The sequence below is a fragment of the Salmo salar genome, chromosome 15 (assembly GCF_965601325.2).
Source record: "Salmo salar chromosome 15, fSalSal1, whole genome shotgun sequence".
In the NCBI taxonomy this organism is placed as follows: Eukaryota; Metazoa; Chordata; class Actinopteri; order Salmoniformes; family Salmonidae; genus Salmo; species Salmo salar.
In genome coordinates this window covers 101,251,338-101,277,301 of record NC_138305.1, presented here as the reverse complement: position 1 = coordinate 101,277,301, position 25,964 = coordinate 101,251,338, and the positions used below count along the sequence as shown (strand labels likewise).

General features: G+C 45.1%; 1 protein-coding gene across 1 annotated transcript in view; it reads left to right on the top strand.

Moving 5' to 3' along the window:
- The first annotated feature begins 315 nt into the window (after window positions 1–315).
- LOC106572720 (uncharacterized) overlaps window positions 316–25,964 on the top strand; it is a 108,231-nt gene continuing 82,582 nt past the window's right edge. Inside the window, 2 exon segments of the mRNA XM_082962223.1 lie at window positions 316–902; window positions 23,934–25,238. Coding sequence (XP_082818349.1) covers window positions 24,456–25,238 — 783 coding nt within the window. The 5' untranslated portion in view covers window positions 316–902; window positions 23,934–24,455.

Sequence of the window (25,964 nt, the reverse complement as noted above, 5' to 3'; positions counted from 1 at the left end):
TGCTTTTTGGGCATTATGAAAATGATATGCTAAACTCTGTCCTTGACTTTGAGCCGATGCATAAGAAATGGGAAATGAAGGCTAAACATATATTTCACAAATGACAAGTCATAGATTTTTGTTTTGTGCAATTACAGACATGTCTAGCATGCCCAATCTAATTGTAAGAAGAAGAACTCAAATGCCATGTACAGCAGATAATGACATAATCATGGCAACAATGTAATGGGGCTTACTACTGTGTAATGCAGTATTTCATTCAAATGGAAATGCCGCCCTCTTGTGGGCCTGTTCAGCAGCGCTCCCGGGCGCACATCAGAGCCTCTCGCGGATTGTGGAGAGGAATAGAGAAGCCAGCAAGCGCCTGCAGTTACACCTTGTACACAGATGGCCGTGTGACTCCTAGCTTGTAAATTATGTACATAAATTAACGTCTGAAGGTATCTGCGTGTATAAGTGTATATACATTTATGTCGCCATATCGACGGTTGACGGGGAAATCTGTACATCAAAGATCAGACCAACGAAAGGCAAGCATCATCTGTGTGGCACGTACCGTTAGACTTCCAGCCTGCTCTAGAATAGATTTAGAAAGACTCGACTCTAGTTGGGATTTTCAAACTTGGATTTACCGACACGCACTAATGGTGAAGCTTAAATTTAAAAAAGGATATAATTTGAAAATGAGTCGTATCTCGCATAATTTGATAGAATATTGATGTTAAAACAATTATAGCCAATGAAGTGCAATTTAAAGGTCGCTTGAGTAACGTTTGAAATAATTTGTGTAGCTACATAACGGAATATAAATTATAGGGCTTGGTTAGCTAGCTTGCTAGCTGTCTGGTTTACCAGTTTGTCTAAAATAATCAGAACGGACGTCAACGAGATGATACATTTAGGTAAGTGCAGTTTTCTTGCTACATTGTTTCAATTGTAACGAATTTCCAACAGTGGTCGACAGCCTGGAATGGAATCCCTATTTCTGTTCAGCAGGGTAGCTTAGGTGTTGCCATCTGTTATTGTACGCTACCATGATGTCTAATTGGGGAGTTAAATGCTTCTACCCGGTAATGTCTTGCCTCACATGTTCTTATTTAATCCCAGCACAGGGCAGGCTTCAATATTCATATATTATTTCCTAGGTTACATTGTTTACGTTATGTCAGATTTCTGTAGTGCGGGATAGCCTATTATTCGCGCCCGTGCGCCTGCTCCATGGAAAATGCCATCAAATGTATTATTTGCCAATTGCTTGTTACGTTAGTTTAGCTTCCCCTGCTGAAACAACAAATATGTTGTCTTATTATAACGTAGCGTATCCATGTATGATTTTTGTGGGATTTCAATCTGACGTGTCAATCATGAATGATAGCAAACCCTTGCGCGCTAGCTGACAACGTTGATCCTGCCACGGCTTCTACAGTCTGCTCCAGCAGCCAGTGAAATGTAAGAGGAGCCTTTTGGGGAAGGACCTGCGCTTGGCCGTGTTGTGTTTATTGTCAACAATATCAGGCTATAGCCTACAAACACCATCATTAATTGCGTTTTGCTTTTATTTTAAGGTCAAATTAGAATCAATCAACATGATGTGTCTTCCTCTTTTATTATTATTAAATGTTTTATATATATATATATATATACATAGTGATTATTAAAAATACATATTTTTTGTTTAAAAAAAAACGTTTGTTAAAAGAGAGGGTCAAAGTACTGGTTGTCATGTTTTATTGGATCACCCCACTGGGAGTAATAGCAGATGGGTAGCGTCTGAAATGGCACCCTATTCCCTATATAGTGCACTACATTGAACGGAGCCAATAGGGCCCTGGTTAAAAGTAATGCACCATATAGGGGATATGGTGCCATTTTTGATTCAGCCATGGTCTATAATAGTGATGTACTGTAGTCATGATCAGACAATTCCTTGTTGATAAAAAAAGCTGAGGACTTCATACGTTGACCCCTGAACCCAGTCACTGAAAACCATGAAGAGTACAGCTTATAATAAATCACTCTTCTAATATAAACTATGAAACAGTTTGGTTCAGAGGTGACACTCAGTAGCATAGAAATAAAATACGTGCCGTGGTCTGAGAGGCTTTGGCCATTCTGTTAATCCACTTTGATCAGTAGTATGATATGTAGTGGCCTAGACCTAAAACAGCAGACCTGTCCATCCACCATGGGGCGAGGGCTCCATCCACCATGGGGCGAGGGCTCCATCCACCATGGGCGAGGGCTCCATCCACCATGGGGCGAGGGCTCCATCCACCATGGGCGAGGGCTCCATCCACCATGGGGCGAGGGCTCCATCCACCATGGGGCGAGGGCTCCATCCACCATGGGGCGAGGGCTCCATCCACCATGGGCGAGGGCTCCATCCACCATGGGGCGAGGGCTCCATCCACCATGGGGCGAGGGCTCCATCCACCATGGGGCGAGGGCTCCATCCACCATGGGGCGAGGGCTCCATCCACCATGAGGCGAGGGCTCCATCCACCATGGGGCGAGGGCTCCATCCACCATGGGCGAGGGCTCCATCCACCATGAGGCGAGGGCTCCATCCACCATGGGGCGAGGGCTCCATCCACCATGGGCGAGGGCTCCATCCACCATGGGCGAGGGCTCCATCCACCATGGGCGAGGGCTCCATCCACCATGGGCGAGGGCTCCAGGAATAGTAAACCACTTTAGTAGCATGTGTAGTTGGCCTAGTTATAGTAATAAAAGTGCTCATTCATCCAAAGAGATGGGAGCTTGAGTAGATGATAGCTCCACTCCAGTAGTAGGCCTAGGTCCCTTCAGTAACATGTGTAACTCCTATTACTAAATGATTTCAGGTCAGAGGTGATCAGCTCAGTAGTATGTTATATTAAAACAGCTAAATCCATCCATTGGGATCGGAGCGCCATCTCAGTAGTAGACCTAAGACACTTTAGTAACATGTTGTAATCCTGATTTATCACAGAGACATCCGCTGATTAAGGCCCTCTCACCTGGATTAGATAGACTGTTGAGTGGGAGAGGGGAGGGAAGGAGAGGACAAGGGACAGAAGAAAGGAGGGGACAGGAGAAATGAGTAAAGAGGAGAGGAGGGGGAGGGGGTGGGAGGGGACAAGAGAGGGGAGGATGGGAGTGGAGAAGAGGAGAGGGGACAGGAGAGGAGGGACAGGGGAGGACAGGAGAGAGGAAAAGAGAGGGTGGAGAAGAGAAGGAGACAGGAGAGGGGACAGGAGAGGAGAAGAGAGCAGAGAGGGGAGGACAGGAGAGAGGAGAAGAGAAGGGGACAGGAGAAGAGAAGGGGACAGGAGAAGAGAAGAGAGGGGGAGTGGAAAAGGGACAGCAGAATAATAGACGGTTAGATAATACTCCTTCCTCTCACTCTCTCTCTCTCTCTCTGAATGATCTCACTTGATATCTCTCCTCTCCCCTCTCTCTCTCTCGCTCTCTCTCTCTCGCTCTCTCTCTTCCCTCCTCTCTCTCTGAGTGATCTCAGTCTCCCCCCTCTCTCTCTGAGGGATCTCAGTCTCCCCCCTCTCTCTCTGAGGGATCTCAGTCTCCCCCCTCTCTCTCTGAGGGATCTCAGTCTCCACCCTCTCTCTCTGAGGGATCTCAGTCTCCCCCACTCTCTCCGAGGGATCTCAGTCCCCCCCTCTCTCTCTGAGGGATCTCAGTCTCCCCCTCTCTGAGGGATCTCAGTCTCCCCCCCTCTCTCTCTGAGCGATCTCAGTCTCCCCCCTCTCTCTCTAAGAGATCTCAGTCCCCCCCTCTCTCTCTGAGGGATCTCAGTCTCCCCCTCTCTCTCTCTCTGAGGGATCTCAGTCTCCACCCTCTCTCTCTGAGGGATCTCAGTCTCCCCCACTCTCTCCGAGGGATCTCAGTCCCCCCCTCTCTCTCTGAGGGATCTCAGTCTCCCCCTCTCTCTCTCTGAGGGATCTCAGTCTCCCCCCCTCTCTCTCTGAGGGATCTCGGTCTCCCCCCTCTCTCTCTAAGAGATCTCAGTCTCCCCCTCTCTCTCTGAGGGATCTCAGCCCCCCCTCTCTGAGGGATCTAACGGTCCTCTGTGTGCTTGCTACCTACACTGCCCTCAGTGTCACATGCTTAACCTGGATTGGACAATAGTAGTTGTTGTGTTCCTAAGCCTTGGGTTCCTCCAATGGGAAGAGAACAATCACTGTGTGTTTGAGTGTTGTATGGAAGTTCCAAGTCCCAGTCTAAATGCAGGACAGGAGAAACAGTATCAAAGAGTCGGATACTGTGATGGTGATTATGATTAGAGGAGAGGAAGGAAGTTTAACTTCTCTCTTTTCAAAGTTAGATAAGGCATTTTATGTCTTTGATCATCTCTTCTCAAAATAGATTCTTATTGTAAACTGTGTTGTTGTTGTTGTTGTTGTTGTTGTTGGACGGTCTGATGTCTGTGTACAAATGCACATTTTCATTCAGCTTCTATCCAAATACAAAATATTCCTCTTCCTGGTATGTTGCTCAAGTCTGTACCTGTTAGCTGAAGCTGAGTGTTTTGGGCGTTGATATACAGTTGAAGTTGGAAGTTTACTTACACTGAGGTTGGAGTCATTAAAACTTGTTTTTCAATCACTCCACAAATTTCTTGTTAACAAACTATAGTTTTGGCAAGTCAGTTAGGACATCTACTTTGTGCATGACACAAGTAATTTTTCCAACAATTGTTTACAGACATATTATTTCACTTATAATTCACTGTATCACAATTCCAGTGGGTCAGAAGTTTACATACACTAAGTTGACTGTGCCTTTAAACAGCTTAGAAAATTCCAGAAAATTATGTCATGGCTTTAGAAGCTTCTGATAGGCTAATTGACATAATTTGAGTCAATTGGAGGTGTACCTGTGGATGTATTTCAAGGCCTACCTTCAAACACAGTGCCTCTTTGCATGACATCATGGGAAAATCAAAAGAAATCAGCCAAGACCTAAGAAAAAAGATTGTAGACCTCCACAAGTCAGGTTCATCCTTGGAGCAATTTCCAAACGCCTGAAGGTACCACGTTCATCTGTACAAACAATAGTACGCAAATATAAACACCATGAGACCACGCAGCCGTCATACCACTCAGGAAGGAGACGCATTCTGTCTCCTAGAGATGAACGTACTTTGGTGCGAAAAGAGCAAATCATTCCCAGAACAACAGCAAAGGACCTTGTGAAGATGCTGGAGGAAACAGGTACAAAAGTATTTATATCCAGAGTAAAATGTAAATGTAAATGTAAAATGAGTCCAATATCGACATAACCTGAAAGGCCGCTCAGCAAGGAAGAAGCCACTGCTCCAAAACCGGCATAAAAAAGCCAGACTACGGTTTGCATCTGCACATTGGGACAAAGATCGTACTTTTTGGAGAAATGTCCTCTGGTTTGATGAAACAAAAATAGAACTGTTTGGCCATAATGACCATTGTTATGTTTGGAGGAAAAGGGGGGAGGCTTGGAAGCCGAAGAACACCATCCCAACCGTGAAGCACGGGGGTGGCAGCATCATGTTGTGGGGGTGCTTTGCTGCAGGAGGGACTGGTGCACTTCACAAAATAGATGGCATCATGAGGAAGGAAAATTATGTGGATATATTGAAGCAACATCTGAAGACATCAGTCAGGAAGTTAAAGCTTGGTCGCAAATGGGTCTTCCAAATGGACAATGGCCATAAGCATTCTTCCAAAGTTGTGGCAAAATGGCTTAAGGACAACAAAGTCAAGGTATTTGAGTGACCATCACAAAGCCCTGACCTCAATCCCATAGAAAATTTGTTGGCAGAACGGAAAAAGCGTGTGCAAGCAAGTAGGCCTACAAACCTGACTCAGTTACACCAGCTCTGTCAGGAGGAATGGGCCAAAATTCACCCAACTTATTGTGGGAAGCTTGTGGAAGGCTACCCTACCCTTACATTAATCATGCTTTGACGCCAGGACAGTTTCAGTTACGGGTTTGCCTATCAAGTTAGGATTTGGCCAGTAGCCTTTGATAGAATACAAAATGACTGGTACTTGATACTTTGACCAATAGGACACATGCTTTCATCTCGTCATCAAAGTACTGTATCACTATTCATCCTTCTGAGAGTGAAATGTAAACTCAGATGATTGAATGATAGATACCTGCCACTGATGTCTGAATGATAGATACCTGCCACTGATGTCTGAATGATAGATACCTGCCACTGATGTCTGAATGATAGATACCTGCCACTGATGTCTGAATGATAGATACCTGCCACTGATGTCTGAATCATAGATACCTGCCACTGATGTCTGAATGATAGATACCTGCCACTGATGTCTGAATGATAGATACCCGCCACTGATGTCTGAATGATAGATACCCGCCACTGATGTCTGAATGATAGATACCCGCCACTGATGTCTGAATGATAGATACCCGCCACTGATGTCTGAATGATAGATACCTGCCACTGATGTCTGAATGATAGATACCTGCCACTGATGTCTGAATGATAGATACCTGCCACTGATGTCTGAATGATAGATACCTGCCACTGATGAATTTTTTTATTTATTTCACCTTTATTTAACCAGGTAGGCAAGTTGAGAACAAGTTCTCATTTACAATTGCGACCTGGCCAAGATAAAGCAAAGCAGTTCGACAACATACAAAAACACAGAGTTACACATGGAGTAAAACAACATACAATCAATGATGCAGTAGAAAAAAGAAAAAATAAGACTATATACAATGTGAGCAAATGATGTGAGATAAGGGAGGTAAAGGCAAAAAAATGCCATGGTGGCAAAGTAAATAAAGTATAGCAAGAAAAACACTGGAATGGTAGATTTGTAGTTTGAAGAAAGTTCAAAGTTAAAATATAAATAATATGGTGCAAAGGAGCAAAATAAATAAAATAAATAAATACAGTAGGGGAAGAGGTAGTAGTTTGGGCTAAATTATAGATGGGCTATGTACAGGTGCAGTGATCTGTGAGCTGCTCTGACAGCTGGTGCTTAAAGCTAGTGAGGGAGATAAGTGTTTCCAGTTTCAGAGATTTTTGTAGTTCGTTCCAGTCATTGGCAGCAGAGAACTGGAAGGAGAGACGACCAAAGGAGGAGTTGGCTTTAGGGGTGACCAGAGAGATATACCTGCTGGAGCGCGTGCTACAGGTGGGTGCTGCTATGGTGACCAGTGAGCGGAGATAAGGGGGGACTTTACCTAGCAGGGTCTTGTAGATGACCTGGAGCCAATGTGTTTGGCGACGATTATGAAGCGAAGGCCAGCCAACGAGAGCGTACAGGTCGCAGTGGTGGGTAGTATATGGGGCTTTGGTGACAAAACGGATGGCACTGTGATAGACTGCATCCAGCTTGTTGAGTAGGGTATTGGAAGCTATTTTGTAAATGACATCGCCAAAGTCGAGGATTGGTAGGATGGTCAGTTTTACGAGGGTATGTTTGGCAGCATGAGTGAAGGGTGCTTTGTTGCGAAATAGGAAGCCGATTCGAGATTTCACTTTGGATTGGAGATGATTGATGTGAGTCTGGAAGGAGAGTTTACAGTCTAACCAGACACCTAGGTATTTGTAGTTGTCCACAAATTCTAAGTTAGAACCGTCCAGAGAAGTGATGCTGGACAGGCGGGCAGGTGCAGGCAGCGATCGGTTGAAGAGCATGCATTTACTTTTACTTGTATTTAGGAGCAGTTGGAGACCACGGAAGGAGAGTTGAATGGCATTGAAGCTCGTCTGGAGGGTTGTTAACACAGTGTCCAAAGAAGGGCCAGAAGTGTACAGAATGGTGTCGTCTGCGTAGAGGTGGATCAGAGATTCACCAGCAGCAAGAGCGACATCATTTATGTATACAGAGAAAAGAGTTGGCCCAAGAATTGAACCCTGTGGTACCCCCATAGAGACTGCCAGAGGTCCAGACAGTAGGCCCTCCGATTTGACACACTGAACTCTGTCAGAGAAGTAGTTGGTGAACCAGGCGACGCAATCGTTTGAGAAACCAAGGCTACTGAGTCTGCCGATGAGGATGTGGTGATTAACAGAGTCAAAAGCTTTGGCCAGGTCAATGAATACGGCAGCACAGTATTGTTTCTTATCGATGGCGGTTACGATGTCGTTTAGGACCTTGAGCGTGGCTGAGGTGCACCCATGACCAGCTCTGAAACCAGATTGCATAGCGGAGAGGGTGCGGTGGGATTCGAAATGGTCGGTAATCTGTTTGTTAACTTGGCTTTCGAAGACCTTAGAAAGGCAGGGTAGGATGGATATAGGTCTGTAGCAATTTGGGTCAAGAGTGTCACCTCGTTTGAAGAGGGGGATGACAGCAGCTGCTTTCCAATCTATGGGAATCTCAGACGACACGAAAGAGAGGTTGAACAGGCTAGTAATAGGGGTTGCAATAATTTCGGCAGATAATTTTAGAATGAAAGGGTCCAGATTGTCAAGCCCAGCTGATTTGTAGGGGTCCAGATTTTGCAGCTCTTTCAGAACATCAGCTGAATGGATTTGGGAGAAGGAGAAATGGGGGAGGCTTGGGCGAGTAGCTGTGGGGGGTGCAGTGCTGTTGAATGCAGTAGGGGTAGTTAGGTGGAACGCATGGCCAGCCGTAGAAAAATGCTTGTTGAAATTCTCAATTATAGTGGGCTTATCGGTGGTGACAGAGTTTCCTATCCTCAGTGCAGTGGGCAGTTGGGAGGAGGTGTTCTTATTCTCCATGGACTTTGCAATGTCCCAGAACTTTTTAGAGTTGGAGTTGCACGAAGCGAATTTCTGTTTGAAAAAGCTAGCCTTGGCGTTTCTAACTGCCTGTGTGTATTGGTTTCTAACTTCCCTAAAAAGTTGCATATCGCGGGGGCAGTTCGATGCTAATGCAGAACGCCACAGGATATTTTTGTGTTGGTTAAGGGCAGTCAGGTCTGGGGAGAACCAAGGGCTATATCTGTTCCTGGTTCTAAATTTCTTGAAAGGGGCATGCTTATTTAAGATGGAGAGGAAGGCATTTAAAAAAAATAACCAGGCATCCTCTACTGACGGGATGAGGTCAATATCCTTCCAGGATACCAGGGCCAGGTCGATTAGAAAGGCTTGCTCGTTGAAATGTTTCAGGGAGCGTTTGAAGGTGATGAGTGGAGGTCGTTTGACCGCTGACCCATTACGGGTGCAGGCAATGAGGCAGTGATCGCTGAGATCTTGGTTGAAAACAGCAGAGGTGTATTTAGAGGGCACGTTGGTTAGGATGATATCTATGAGGGTGCCAGTGTTTGCGGCTTTGGGGTTGTACCTGGTGGGTTCATTAATAATTTGTGTGAGATTGAGGGCATCAAGCTTGGATTGTAGGATGGCTGGGGTGTTAAGCATGTCCCAGTTTAGGTCACCTAGTAGCACGAGCTCTGAAGATAGATGGGGGGCAATCAGTTCACATATGGTGTCCAGAGCTCAACTAGGGGCCGAGGGGGGTCTATAGCAGGCGGCAACGGGGAGAGACTTGTTTTTGGAGAGGTGGATTTTTAAAAGTAGAAGTTCAAATTGTTTGGGTACAGACCTGGATAGCAGGACAGAACTCTGCAGGCTATCTCTGCAGTAGATTGCAACACCGCCCCCTTTGGTCGTTCTATCTTGTCTGAAAACGTTGTAGTTAGGGATGAAGATTTCAGAGTTTTTGGTGGACTTCCTAAGCCAAGATTCAGACACAGCTAGGACATCCGGGTTGGCAGAGTGTGCTAAAGCAGTGAATAAAACAAACTTAGGGAGGAGGCTTCTAATGTTAACATGCATGAAACCAAGGTTATTACGGTTACAGAAGTCATCAAAAGAGAGCGCCTGGGGAGTAGGAGTGGAGCCAGGCACTGCAGGGCCTGGATTCACCTCTACATCCCCAGAGGAGCAGAGAAGAATAAGTATGAGGGTACGGCTAAAAGCTATAAGAATTGGTCGTCTGACGTCCAGAATAGAGAGAAAAAGGAGCAGGTTTCTGGGGCGATAAAATAGCTTCAAGGTATAATGTACAGACAAAGGTATGGTGGGATGTGAGTACAGAGGAGGTAAACCTAGGCATTTAGTGATTATGAGAGAGATATTGTCTCTAGAAACATCATTGAAACCAGAAGATGTCATAGCATGTGTGGGTGGAGGAACTGAGAGGTTGGATAAGGTATAATGAGCAGGGCTAGAGGCTCTACAGTGAAATAAGCCAATAAACACTAACCAGAACAGCAATGGAGAAGGCATATTGACATTAAGGAGAGGCATGCTTAGCCGAGTGATCAAAGGGTCCAGTGAGATTCAGACAGCTAGCCGGGCCATAGGTAGCAAGCTGGTGGAAGATGGGAGGGAGGTCTGTTTTTAGCCACCTCGTGCGTTTCCGTCTGTGGGTTAGTGGGGTTCCGTGTGGAAGGGGGGACCAGTCCAAGTTGGCAAAATAGTTAGTTATAGTGGCCCAAGAAAAGTGTCCGATAGACCTATTCAGATCGCAGCTGAAAAGACAGCTAACGATTAGCGGGCCGCAGATGGGCGATCAGGTTACGTCGCGACGGAGGGGCCAGTTGGATAACTCCCTCGGGCAGATAACGTCGGTGGTCCAGTCGTGAAGACCCGATGGGGCTCCGCATCGGCAGTAAAACGGGTCAGGATAGGTGAGTTGTAGCCCAGGAGACACTTCAGCTGGCTAGCTCAGGAATAGCCCAGGAGTGGCTGACGGAACTCTTCAGCTGGCTAGCTGGCTAGCTCCGTAATAATGTGTGTTAATTCCGTGACCGACGTTGCCAATAGTCACTCAGGTAGCAGCTAGTTAGCTGCAAGATCCAGGTGTAAATGTCCAGAGCCTGCGGTAGAAATCGGGGAAAGGAGAGAGAATAGGTCCGGTATGCTCTGGTCTGAGTCGCGCTGTACAAAAACTGGCGATAGCTTTTCGAGCTAATGGATAGCTGAGGACAGCTAACCGTGGCTAGCTGAACTTCAACGTTAGCCAGTGAAAATGGCTAACCTCTTGCTAGCTTCTGTTGTGGAATTCAGATGAGGTAAATAATACTTTCTTTTTTAAATTGGTGAGGCGGGTTGCAGGAGAGTGCTTTGAGGTTGAGTTTAGAATTAAAAAAAATATATATATATTAAAAGATAAGTGAAGAAAAAAATATGTAAATATATATATACACGGGACACGACAAGAGGAGGGTAGAGGACGTCTGAACTGCTACGCCATCTTGGATGAATGATAGATACCCGCCACTGATGATTGAATGATAGATACCTGCCACTGATGTCTGAATGATAGATACCTGCCACTGATGTCTGAATGATAGATACCTGCCATTGATGTCTGAATGATAGATACCTGCCACTGATGATTGAATGATAGATACCTGCCACTGATGTCTGAATGATAGATACCTGCCACTGATGTCTGAATGATAGATACCTGCCACTGATGTCTGAATGATAGATACCTGCCACTGATGTCTGAATGATAGATACCTGCCACTGATGTCTGAATGATAGATACCTGCCACTGATGATTGAATGATAGATACCTGCCACTGATGTCTGAATGATAGATACCTGCCACTGATGTCTGAATGATAGATAGCTGCCACTGATGATTGAATGATAGATACCTGCCACTGATGTCTGAATGATAGATACCTGCCACTGATGTCTGAATGACAGATACCTGCCACTGATGATTGAATGATAGAGACCTGCCACTGATGTCTGAATGATAGATACCTGCCACTGATGTCTGAATGATAGATACCTGCCACTGATGATTGAATGATAGATACCTGCCACTGATGATTGAATGATAGATACCTGCCACTGATGATTGAATGATAGATACCTGCCACTGTATAAATGCTCCCACAGTTTTATTGTGCAACGTTTTGACCTGAAGGACTTCATCAGGCTCAGATGTCTACAATCCTTTGAATGGCCTTATTTAGGTGTGTTGCCAGGCAGAGGGCAGTGTAGCAACAACTCTTTTATTCAAACTTTCTTTCTTTCCAACACACACACACACAAACACATTCATACCCACACATTCATTCATACACACACATTCATACACACACACACACCTCCCTGGCGGTCGGTTTCGGTCCTGTGCTCACAGGATTAATCAGCAGGAGATAACGAGCAGGCCTTTAACGGGCTTATGAGAGTCCCTCCTCCCCTGTCCCCTTCTCCTGTCCTTTCCCGTGGCAGGTCCTCGCCCCCGTTCCCCGTTCCTACCCGCATTCCTCCATATCCCCCCTTCATCCATGTCCCTCCCCCCAGTCCTCGTGGGGTTATTTAAGATACTATTTGAAGAGGTAGGGTTTCAGAAGTTTTTGGAAGTTAGGCAGGGACTCCACTGTCCTGATGTTAGGCGAAGCTTGTTCCACCATTGGGGTGCCAGGACAGAGAAGAGCTTTGACTGGGCTGAGTGGGAGCTTCCCTCCCGTAGGGGTGGGAGGGCCAAGAGACCAGAGGTGGCAGAACAGAGTGCTTGGGTTGGGATGTAGGGTTTGAGCATAGCCTGAAGGTAGGGATTGGCATTTCCCCTTGCAGCTTCGTAGGAAAGCACCTTGAAGATGATGCGAGTTTAGACTGGAAGCCAGTGGACTGTGTGGAGGAGCGGGGTGACGGGAGAACTTGGGGAGGTTGAACACCAGACAGACTGAGGTATTCTGGATAAATTGCAGGGGTTTGATGGCAGCAACGGGGAGCCCAGCCAACAGAGAGTTGCAGTAGTCCAGACAAGAGATGACAAGTGCCACACCACTTCCTGTGTGAGGAAAGGTCGTACTCTACTGATATTGTAGAGCGGTTCACTGCTTTGATGTTTGCAGAGAACAACAGGGTGTTGTCCCGGGTCACAGACACGCCAAGGCTCCCCGCCCCCCTGAAGGGTTTGAACCCACCAGTAGTGTGGGTCGATAGGGCAGCGTGGCACCGGGGCACCAAACACAAATAGATCACTATTTAAGTCAATGATGTCATAATGAGTGTATTGGCGGCGATTTGTGCAGTGATTTCATTTCTATGACCAAACTGCTGTGCCCTGGACGGAGCAATACGCCACAGGGAAAACCCCCCCGAGCTTCTGCTCCTTATGCTCCTAGTCACAGTCAGTGGCCATGTCTGAATACCAATACTAGCACACTACACATTTAATCTGCATACTCCTTTCGGCGTTTGATCTAGTAGAATTCACTTGTCTTTTCTGACGTGTTTGACAACATCTGAAAATGAGATAAATTGATTCGCTGTACCAAAATGAACGACTGGCGGGAGTCAACGCAGTATTGCATTTGATGGCGCATTCGGAGTACTATTTCTCCAAATTTCACATACTATAAAACTTTTTTTCTCGCATACTATTTAGTACACTAGTATGGATATTCAAACACAACCAGCCACTCAGCCTATAGAAATATTACTATGCTAATAGAATCAAATATCTCCAGTCATTTTCCTCTACCCCCAATCCATCCACTCTCATTCCTCTCTTTTTCTCATGTTCTCTGTCCTATTCATCCCTGTGCAAACAGTAGTTGTTTTTGTTCAAGCAGAAATGTAGCTATAGTCACTGCTTTCATTCACACAAACACTGGCATATTTAATCAGGGAGAATCCCCCACAACCCCCTTTTTTGTCTGTGCCCCCCCCCCCCCCCCCCTTCATTTCTCTCTTGTTCTCTTTCACACAACATTTTTCCCACCCCTTCAAACCAGCCAGCCCCATTGCTTCTTTCTCTGCACATTTACAGTCGCTCTGGTCCAGGGTTAAGTGCCTTGCTCAAATGCATATCAACAGATTTTTCACTAAGTCGGTTCATGGATTTCAACCAGCAACTTTTTGGTTACTGACCCAACGCTCACCTGCCGCTCTTTCTCTCTAAATATCTCTCCCTCTCTCGTGCTCTCTCTCTCCCTCTCTCTCTCTCTTTCTTTCAATTTGAAACCTTGATGTCCCCTCTCTACACTCTCAATCCCTTTCTGTCCACACACACACACACACACACACACACACACACACACACACACACACACACACACACACACACACACACACACACACACACACACACACACACACACAAACATTGCATCCCCCTCCTCACCCCCCCTCAACACACACATGCATGACCTCGCACACAGTGACGCACAAACACACACTGGCACGCACCCCATTCCCCTGGCTCCTCCTTTGTCTGCCTGACTAAATCACCAGAAGTTGTTCAGTCCCAGGGGATTAAATGTGTGTATGCCCATGAAGGGAGGGATGAAAAAGAAGGGAGAGAGGGAAAGAGGGAGCACAGTGTTTGTTATGTTTGCAGTGCAGCGACTCTGTGGTACAGAGGGACCCTCTGTGTCCCATGTCCATGGTGTACTATGCGATGGAGACTGTGGTAGCCTAAATTGTGTGATGGAATTTAGTTTCCCATGCTTGCATTAGCCTGTACATTAACTATGTTTTCAAACTTTGAGTTCATGTTTCATTAGAGAAGTATGGGGTTACCACGTGATACATTTTACTGTAGCTAGTTTGTCATGTTTGCAGTAGACTGTAAAAAAAATCTACTTTGAGTTCCAGTTTCATAGAGAAGTTTGGGGTTAAATGGAACTGAGCAGTAATAGGCAAATTGTAAACATTTCGTAATAATCAACTGAAAGAGTCATGATTATTTCTGCTGTGCATTAAAAAATAATGATATTAGGCTGCATGCCAAGTGTACACACCTATATGGTCCATAAAGGGCCTGGAGGGACAGGGAGGAAGAACACAGCTGGATGTTCACATCTCATTACATGTAGGCCTACTTGATGTAACTCCATTACTGCAAGGCTGAATGGATGAGATTCAGACCAGCAGTGACATGATGTGATTGTGAACATGTGCCTTCACACAAAAACACAGGTCTACGATCCAAATGGCAACATATTCCCTATATAGTGCACTACTTTAGACCAGAAACCTATGCATCCTATTCCTTATATAGGCACTACTTTAGACCAGAGACCTATGCACCCTATTCCCTATATAGGCACTACATTAGACCAGAGACCTATGCACCCTATTCCCTATATAGTGCTCTATTTTAATAAAAGTAACAAGTAATTAACCTCTCTGGGGTATGTGGGACGCTAGCGTCCCACCCGCGGGACAAACTATTCAACAGCCAGTGAAATAGCAGGGCGGAAAATTCAAAACAACAAAAATCTCATAATTCAAATTTCTCAAACATACAACTATTATATCCCATACACTTCTCGTTAATCCAACCACATTGTCCGATTTCAAAAAGGCTTTACGGCGAAAGCATAACATTAGATTATGTTAGGACAGCGCTGAGACAAGAAAAACCACACAGCCATTTTCCAAGCAAGGAGAGGCGTCACAAAAACCAGAAATACAGCTAAAATTAATCACTAACCTTTGACGATCTTCATCAGATGACACTCCCAGGACTCAATGTTACACCATACATGCATGTTTTGTTCGATAAAGTTTATATTTATATATAAAAAAAAACATTTTACATTGGCGCGTGATGTTCAGAAAATGTTTTGCCTCCAAAACCCCCGGTGAATGAGCACATCAATTTACAGAAATACTCATCATAAATGTTGATAAAATGTACAACAGTTATTGAAAGAATTATAGATACACTTCTCCTTAATGCAACCGCTGTGTCAGATTTCAAAATAGCTTTACGGCGAAAGCACATTGTTCAATATTCTGAGTACAGAGCTCAGCCTTCAAAGCAAGCTATACAGTTACCCGCCAAGTTCTGGAGTCAACAAAACTCAGAAATAGTATTATAAATCTTCACTTACCTTTGCTGATCTTCGTCGGAATGCACTCCCAGGACTCCCACTTCCACAAGAAATGTTTGTTTTGTTGGATAAACTCCATATTTATGTCCAAATACCTCCGTTTTGTTCGCGCATTTAGATCACTATTCCAAAGGCACAATGCGCGAGCGCAAAACCCTAGACGAAAAGTCAAAAAGTTCCATTACCGTTCGTAGAAACATGTCAAACGATGTTAACAATCAATCCTTAGGGTCTTTTTATCATAAATATTCGATAATATTCCAACCGGACAATAGCATATTCATTACAGAGGAAAAATAAGGAACGGCGCGCCTGCGTGACCACGCAGTAAACACCTCATTGGCCTCAGGCAGTCCACTTGTTGAGTCAGCTCTTATTCTCTCCCCAGTAACAGTAGAAGCATGAAACAAGGTTCTAAAGACTGTTGACATCTAGTGGAAGCCGTAGGAAGTGCAAAATGAACCCTAAGTCACAGTATACTGTATAGGCAATCACTTGAAAAACTACAAACCTCAGATTTCCACACTTCCTGGTTGGATTTTTCTCAGGTTTTGCCTGCCATATGAGTACTATTATACTCACAGACATCATTCAAACAGTTTTAGAAACTTCAGAGTGTTTTCTATCCAAATCTACTAATAATATGCATATCCTACCTTCTGAGCCTGAGTAGCAGGCAGTTTACTACGGGCACGCCTTTCATCCGGACGTCAAAATACTGCCCCCTACCCTAGAGAAGTTAAATAGCAGCAGTAAAATAACAATAGCGAGACTATATACAGGGGGTTAACGGTACAGAGTCAATGTGCAGGGGCACCGGTTAGTTAGAGGTAATATGTACATGTAGGTAGGTAGAGTTCTTAAAGTGACTATGCATAGATGACAGCAACAGAGAGTAGCAACGGTGTAAAAGGGAGGGCAATGAAAATAGCCTAGGTAGCCATTTGATTAGATGTTCAGGAGTCTTAGGGCCTTCCTCTGACACCGCCTGGTATAGAAAGCTTGGCCCCAGTGATGTACTGGGCAGTTCGCACTACCCTCTGTAGACTCTTGCGGTCGAAGGCCAAGCAGTTGCCATACCAGGCAGTGATGCAACCAGTCAGGATGCTCTCGATGGTGCAGCTGTAGAACCTTTTGAGGATCTGAGGACCCATGCCAAATCTTTTCAGTCTCCTGAGGGGGAATAGGTTTTGTTGTGCCCTCTTCATGACTGTCTTGGTGTGCTTGGACCATGTTAGTTTGTTGGTGATGTGGACACCAAGGAACTTGAAGGTCTCAACCAATTCCACTGCAGCCCAGTCGATGACAATGGGGGCGTGCTCAGTCCTCTTTTTCCTGTAGTTCACAATCATCTCCTTTGTCTTGATCACGCTGAGGGAGAGGTTGTTGTCCTGGCACCACACGGCCAGGTCTCTGACCTCCTTCCTATAGGCAGTCTCGTCATTGTCGGTGATCATGCCAACCACTGTTGTGTCATCGGCAAATTGAATGATGGTGTTGGAGTCGTGCCTGGCCATGCAGTCATGAGTGAACAGGGAGTACAGGAGGGGACTACCCTTACTACCTGGGGGCGGCCCGTCAGGATGTCCAGGATCCAGTTGCAGAGGTGTTTAGTCCCAGGGTCCTTTGTCCAGGTGGGAAAGGGCAGTGTGGAGTGTAATAGAGATTGCATCATCTGTGGATCTGTTGGGGCGGTATGCAAATTGGAGTGGGTCTAGGGTTTCTGGGATAAGGGTGTTGATGTGAGCCATGACCAGCACTTCATGGCTACAGACGTGAGTGCTACAGGTCGGTAGTCATTTAGGCAGGTTACCTTAGTGTTCTTGGGTACAGGCACTATGGTGGTCTGCTTAAAACATGTTGGTATTACAGACCCGGAAAGGGAGAGGTTGAAAATGTCAGTGAAGACACTTGCCAGTTGGTCTGCGCATGCTCGCAGTACACGTCCTGTTAATCCGTCTGGCCCTGCGGCCTTGTGAATGTTGACCTGTTTAAAGGTCTTACTCACATCGTCTGCGGAGAGCGTGATCACAGTCTTCCGGAACAGCTGGTGCTCTCATGCATGTTTCAGTGTAATTTGCCTCGAAGCGAGCATAGAAGTAGTTTAGCGCGTCTGGTAGGCTCGTGTCACTGGGCAGCTCTTGGCTGTGCTTCCCATTGTAGTCCGTAACGGTTTGCAGGCCCTGACACATCCGATGAGCGTCAGAGCCGGTGTAGTACGATTCGATCTTAGTCCTGTATTGATGCTTTGTATGTTTGATGGTTTGTAAGAGGGCATAGCAGGATTTCTTATAAGCTTCCGGGTTAGAGTCCCGCTCCTTGAAAGCGGCAGCTCTAGCCTTTAGCTCAGTATGGATGTTGCCTGTAATCCATGGCTTCTGGTTGGGGTATGTACGTACGGTCACTGTGGGGACGATGTCATCGATGCACTTATTGATGAAGCCAATGACTGATGTGGTGTACTCCTCAATGCAATCGGAGGAATCCCGGAACATATTTCAGTCTGTGCTAGCAAAACAGTCCTGTAGCTTAGCATCTACTTCATCTGACCACTTTTCTATTGATCGAGTCACTGGTGCTTCCTGCTTTAATTTTTGCTTGTAAGCAAGAATCAGGAGGATAGAATTATGGTCAGATTTGCCAAATGGAGGGTGAGGGAGAGCTTTGTGTGCATCTCTGTGTGTGGAGTAAAGATGGTCCAGAGTTTTTTACCCTCTGGTTGCACATTTAACATGCTAATAGAAATTTGGTAAACGGATTTAAGTTTCCCTTTATTAAAGTCCCCGGCTACTTGGAGCGCCGCCTCTGGGTGAGCGTTTTCTTGTTTTCTTATGGTGGAATACAGCTCATTCAATGCTGCCCTAGTGCCAGCCTCAGATTACAGCTATGAGTCTTCTTGGGAAAGTCTATAAGGTCTTTGCACACCTGGATTGTGCAATATTTGCCCATTATTCTTTTCGAAATTCTACAAGCTCTGTCAAGGAGTTGGGGATCTTGGCTAGACAGAAATGTTCAATTCTTGCCTAGATTTTCAAGCAGGTTTAAGTCAAAACTGTAACTAGGCCAATCAGGAACATTCTCTGTGTTCTTGGTAAGCAACTGCAGTGTATATTTGGCTTTGTGTTGTAAGCTATTGTCCTGCTGAATGGTGAATTCCTGGTATAAAGCAGATTGAAGCAGGTTTTCCTCTAGAATTTTTCCTAAGCTTAGCTCCATCCCGTTTCTTTTCATCCAGAAAATCTCACCAGTTTTTGCCGATGTCAAACATACCCATACCAGGATGCAGCCACCACCAAGCTTGAAAATAAGGAAGCAGTTAAGCTGTGATGTTTTGTGTTGAATTTGCCCCAAACATAAGGCTTTGCATTCAGGCCAAAAAGTGTATTCCTTTGCTGTGTTTTTTAGCAGTATTACTTTCGTGCCTTGATGCATACATATGCATGTTTAGGAATATTTTTATTATTCTTTTCACTCTGTCATTTAGGTCATTATTGTGGAGTCACTACAATGTTGTTGATCCATCCTCAGTTTTCTCCCATCTCAGCCATTGAACTCTGTAACCATTTTAAAATCACCAATGGCCTCATGGTGACATCCCAAAGCAGTTTCCTTCCTGTCCTGCAGCTCAGTTCAGAAGGACGACTGCATCTTTGATGTGTCTGGGTGGTTTAATACATCATCCACAGCATAATTATTATCTTGACCATGCTTAAAGATATATTCAATGTCTGATTTGTTATTCTTACCCATCTACCAATCACTGCCGTTCTTTATGAGGCTTTCGATAAGCTCCCTGGTCTTTGTAGTTGAATCTGTGCTTGAAATTCGATACTTGACTGAGGGGTCTTACAGATGTTGAATGTATGGGGGACAGAGGAAGGGTTAGTCATTCAGAAATCATGTCAAGCCCTTTTATTTCACACAGAGTGAGTCCATATAACTTATGTGATTTGTTAAACCAATTTTTACTTCTGAACTAATTTAGGCTTGCCTAAACAAAGGGCTTGAATACTTATGCAACGACTATATTTTAGTTATTACATTTGTATTACATTTTTTATTAAATCTATTTCAATCCCACTATGTAACACAACAACATGTGAAAATAGCTCAAGGGTGTGTAAACTTCCTATAGGCACTGTATTTGTGTGTGTGTGTGTGTGTGTGTGTGTGTGTGTGTGTGTGTGTGTGTGTGTGTGTGTGTGTGTGAGTGTACGTACATCTGTGTGTGTATGTGCATATGTGTGTGTTTGTGTATGCGTGTGCATGTATACACGCCTGTGTCTGTGTGTGTGTGTGTGTTTATGCGTGTGCATGTATATATGCCTGTGTGTGTGTGTGTGTGTTTATGCGTGTGCATGTATACATGCCTGTGTCTGTGTGTGTGTATGCGTGTGCATGTATACATGCCTGTGTCTGTGTGTGTGTGTTTATGCATGTGCATGTATACATGCCTGTGTGTGTGTGTGTTTATGCGTGTGCATGTATACATGCCTGTGTGTGTGTGTGTGTGCTTGCGTGTCTGTAAATGTGTGTGTAGGAGAGAGTCAGTGACTGTGAGGGAGAGAGGGATGGGCTGTGTCAGTGTGAATGTGTTTGATGCACTGTGATAACTGTTCCATGGGAACTCCTTGCCCTGGGGACACTGGGGAAAAAGCTCTTATTTAAAGGAGATATTCCCCCGTGTCACCTATTTCCTGCTGAGGCCTTACTTATCGACCCATGTCTGTCTCATCCACAGACTCACTTATATAATGTCTGTCCCCATTCCCCACTGTCTGGTCCCAGATATTTTTGTGCTGTCTTGTCCAATGAATTTTCAATGACCATAGGAGTTGGCAAGATAGCACAAACAGATCTGGGACCAGGCTAATGTCTGTCCTATATAATATGTTTGTCTCCACTCTGGTTCCTTTCCCTTGTTTGTGGTCACATCAATTGATAAGGTCAAAGGACAGGAAAGAACAAAGAGAAAAGTTCAGGTTAGCACTGTAATGTGAAAGAGTCAATTGAGAGGTTTGGAATAATATTACTGTAGCTACCTGACTAGACAGCAGCTAGACCTACAGTATTCCTATGACATGTATCTACAGACAGAATAGAGTTTGTGCTCTTAATAGTTATAGTGTCTAACTTTCATCTTTGTCTCAATCCTCATGCTGTAAACAGACTATAGCTTTAATGTAGGCTACAGATGGAGGAGCATGTATTACTGTACTGTATGGGTCTAAGTAGTAATGTACAGTGCCTTCAGAATGTATTCACAACCTTTGACTTTTTCCTCATTTTGTTGCGTTACAGCCTGAATTTAAAATGGATTCAATTTCGATTTTGTTTCACTGGCGTTTACACAATACCCCATAATGTCAAAGTGGAATTATGTTCTTTGAAATGTGTACAAATTAATAAAAAATGAAAAGCTGAAATGTATTAACAAAGTATTCATCTCCTTTGTTATGGCAAGCCTAAATATGGTCAGGAGTAAAAATGTACTTAAGTCACATAATAAGTTGCATGGACTCACACTGTGTGCAATAAGTGTTAAAAATATATTTTTTAATGACTACCTCATCTCTGTACACCACACATACAATTATCTGTAAGTTCCCTCAGTCGAGTAGTGAATTTCAAAGACAGATTTAACCACAAAGACCAGGGACGTTTTCCAATGCCTCGCAAAGAAGGGCACCTATTGGTAGATGGGTAAAAAACAGGACATTGAATATCCCTTTGAGCATGGTGAGGTTATGAATTGAGCTTTTTGATGGTGTATTAATACACTCTGTCACGACAAAGATGCAGGCGTCCTTCCTAACTCAGTTGCAAGAGAGGAATGAAACCGCTCAAGGATTACGCCATGAGGCCAATGGTGACTTTAAAAAAGTTACAGAGATTAATGACTGTGATAGAAAACTGAGGATGGATCAACAACATTGTAGTTACTCCACAATACCAACCTAATTGATAGAGTAAATATAAGGAAGCCTGTTCAGAATACAAATATTCCAAAACATGCATCCTGTTTGGAATAATACACTAAAGTAAAACTGCAAAGAATGTGGCAAAGAAATTAACTTTATGTCCTGAATAGAAAGCTTTATGTTTGGGGCAAATCCAATACAACAAATCACGGAGTACCAGTCTTCATTATTTCAAGCATGGTGGTGGCTGCATCACGTTATGGGTATGGTTGTCATCAGCAAGGACTAGGGAGTTTTTTTATTTATAAAAAGAAACGGAAAAGAGCTAAGTACAAGCAAAATAGTTCAGTCTGCTTTCCAACAGATACAGCAGGACAATAACCTTTCAGCAGGACAATAACCTAAAACACAAGGCCAAATCTACACTGGAGTTGCTTACCAAGACGAAAAGGCTGTTACTGTGTAATAGAGTAGCTACAAGTACGAGTTGACAGATTACGCTAAGAGTTGACAGTTCGCTAAGAGCATCCCTCTGCTCATGAATGAATAATGAAGGAATGAATGGTCCATAGTACTGAATCATCCATTTTTAATCATCAGAACAGGATTTAGCACCGTTGTATTGACTAATGGTCTCCACCATTGGTCTACACCAAACACAACTAAAATTGCAACACACTCACTAAATTCTGGTTGTTGACAAACTCAAAGCAAAACTATGCAATATATTATTCTATGACAGATTCCTTAGTTTAACTAGTCTATGAAGTTAAATGCACAACACTTTTTAGGGGTGCTGGGCTGTAGAAAACGTTGCTTAGTTGAACCGGCCCATAACAAAGATTAGGCTGTCATCAGATGTCACGACACCTACGGAAGGTGGCGCCCCTCCTCGCCCGGGCAGCGCTCGGCGGTCGTCGTCGCCGGCCTACTAGCTGCCACCGATCCTCTGTTTCACGTTCTGTTAGTTAGGTCTAGGATAGGCAGGCACCTGTTTTGTATTAGTTGTTAGTGGGGGGAGGTATTTAGGCTAGCTAGGTAGGTTTGTGTTTTGTGCGGGATTGTTTTTGTCAGGGCTCATGTTTGGAAGTGAGGGTCTGTGTTTTTCCTCTGCCAGTGGTTTACGCAGAGTTTATATTGGGCTGCGTCCCTGCGTTATGTTTGGAGAGGGTGGTGCGTTTTATTTATACGCCCTGCCCGACCGTGCTTGTATTTGTTTCGTGTGGATATATTAAAGAAGTATTCACGGAATCATCTGTCTCCTGCGCTTGACTCTACCTCTCCTGCTTCCTTGAGCCACACCTTGTGACATCAGGGTTTTTGATTAACAGATTTTAATGGTTCCTTTCCTCAGAGTAGGCCTACATTATCTCAAGTCTCACCATACATGGGCAGCTTGTAGCATGGCCTGTTCTAACATGGCCTGTTCTGGCAGGGCCTGTTCTTAAGCCACCCAATCCAAAATGAATGAATCACCTGACACTCTTCAGAATTAACCCAAAAACACTGGAAATGTGGAACATGCCATCTGCGTTAGCCAGCATCCTATTACTGGAGAATTTCTTCAGCAGACTTATGAGGGTTGAAACTGAAAGAAGCAGTCGGTATCGGCTTGCTGGCAAATTAAGGATTGTAGCAATTTAGAAGATAAAAGTTTGCTACTAGCTACGGCACAAACTGCAGAAATAGAAAACCCATTGCAGAATATTCCCTTTTTTAGAAGGCAATCAACACTTGAGATGGAACAGACACTGGGGAAATGCCTGGGAGTAACACCATAAATTGGTACTAGCCAGGCAGTGTTTAAAGTGTCCTATTAGGAATGAATTACATTCAAAATGAGGAAACCATTCCTCTGAGGAGTGTATGAACATTTCTACATTGATAAGAACTATTTGATTTGATAGGATTTTACACATTGTGAGCAGGCATTCTTTGACAGACAGGACTGACTGTGAAAAGGAATATAGTCCCAGGATAAAGCTGAGAACTTTGATTATTCTCAGATCCTCCCTCTGTGCAGTCACCCACTGACCTCACCATCAAACCCAAAACATCAAACGAAAACAATCTCAAACATCAAACTGAAACTGGTGTTCTTGGAAATGAATGATTTGAATATGACCTGAACAGTGGAAAGTTATTAGCATCTCGCTATACTAGCCTGCTGAATACTAATGTGTTTGTTTGTTTTCTTCACAGGATTTACCTGAGGAGATTCACCTTAAGACTTTGAAGGAGAGGATTATCTAGAAGAGGAGGAAGAGGCCCTAGCTTCCCTTAGCTTACCTCTCTTTCCCAGAGACATTAAACACTGTCCTCTGCCTCAGCATGTGTATATAGTAAGGTTGGCTGAGGTGAGGCTTTATTGAGGTGCCTATTGAGTTTAGTCCCCTTGGTAAGGTGCACAGGAAAGGGTATGCACTGTAGGAGATGGCGAGAAAGAAAGTAAGGACAGAAAGCTAGGACGGAGTGGAGATAAGAAGCACTGTGCTGCTCATCCTCTTTATGCCTCTGTAAAGACTCTAAAGAAAGGAGAGAGGAGGAAGGGAGCCTCTAGTGGCAGGGCCCAGCCCCGTAGTCACCAGCAACACTGGAAGAACAGCATCCAGAGAACCTAGAAGGTGGGTAAGAAGAGGACCACAGAAAGAGAGGAGAGACGGGGACTGAACGAGAACCAGAGGGTCGGAGGAGGAGAGGACGGGGAGCAGGAGGGGCATCCCCATGGCGACGGACCCTGGAGAACCCACGGGGACAGAGGACTCCTCAGATAAACCTGATGGAGCGCGAGAGGAGGAGACAGAGCAGGAGCAGGAGGATGGCAGGAGGGAAAGGACGCAAAGTACCCCCTCTGACTTCCCCTCCTCCCAGGCCCAGGAGAGGAGAGCCGCCGAGGGTAGGGATACAGGAGAAGGACCAAGAGGAGGCGGAAGCAGAGGAGGGCGAGGAGAGATGGAGGACAGAGATGTTAAGGAAGAGGAGATACCTCCGTTTAGACCTATGTCTCTCTCCACACCCTCATCCCCGGCTGCGACCGTGGTGGCTTCAGGGTCAAGAGGTCATGGGCCGAGGCTGAGGAGTGAGAAGCGTTTCTTCAGGAAGAGTGTGGAGATCTGCGAGGAGGAGGACGAGGTGGCGGCGAACCCCCCAGAGGTCTCCCACTCCGCCCCCCACCTGGATTCAGTCTTCACTCTCATCGGGGCCCAGGCCCCTACCGCCGCTTCAGCTTCCGCAGCCCTAGGACACGACACCGCTCACCATGACCCATCCAGCCCCAGCACCACCCAGGACCCCGGGGCCAAGGACACCCCCTCCTCCGCCCCTGCCCAGACGTGGAAGGAGAGGGACAGGGAGCAGGAGGAGGAGGCAGAGATGAAGGCCGTGGCCACCTCGCCAGGGGGGAGGTTTCTGAAGTTTGACATTGAGCTGGGGAGGGGAGCCTTTAAGACCGTTTACAAAGGCCTAGACACTGAGACCTGGGTGGAGGTGGCCTGGTGCGAACTACAGGTAAAGAACAATACTCTTTCTTTCTAGTTCTGTCGAGGCTAGACACTATTCAGACATTGTGCCGACCCAAAACAAACTGTACTGCCTTGGATATGTTATTTTCAGCACGGCTCCAGCAAGTATGGTGGATGCGTATGCAGACAAGCTTAGTACAGCTTGGTTTGGCTCGGCTCAGTTTTATGCAGACCAGATCAGTACAGCTTGGTTTGGTTCGGCTCAGTTTTATGCAGGCCAGCTCAGTACAGCTTGGTTAGGTTCAGCTCAGTTTTATGCATGCCACGGTTTGATTTCTGGTTTATGACAACAGTGTCTGTTTAGGTATGTTAATTACATGTGAGTGGTCTCTAGAGATAATGACATGGAAGGTGTAGGGAGGTAGTACTAATCAATGGCAACAATATATTGTGTTGATTTTACTGGTCTGTTTGGAAAATCTATAGCTATTACTTTTGTATTAAATTACACACACCATAATGCATGACTTAAAGTCAGTTGAAATCTTCCCACGACCCTCACACAACACACACACACACACACACACACACACACACACACACACACACACACACACACACACACACACACACACACACACACACACACACACACACACACACACACACACACACACACACACACACCTAATGCTTCCCAAGAGTCTTCTCAGGAGCTTCTCTCTTCCCTGGGATAATCTCAGCCTGTTGTCTGCTCACTATTCAGTCTGAG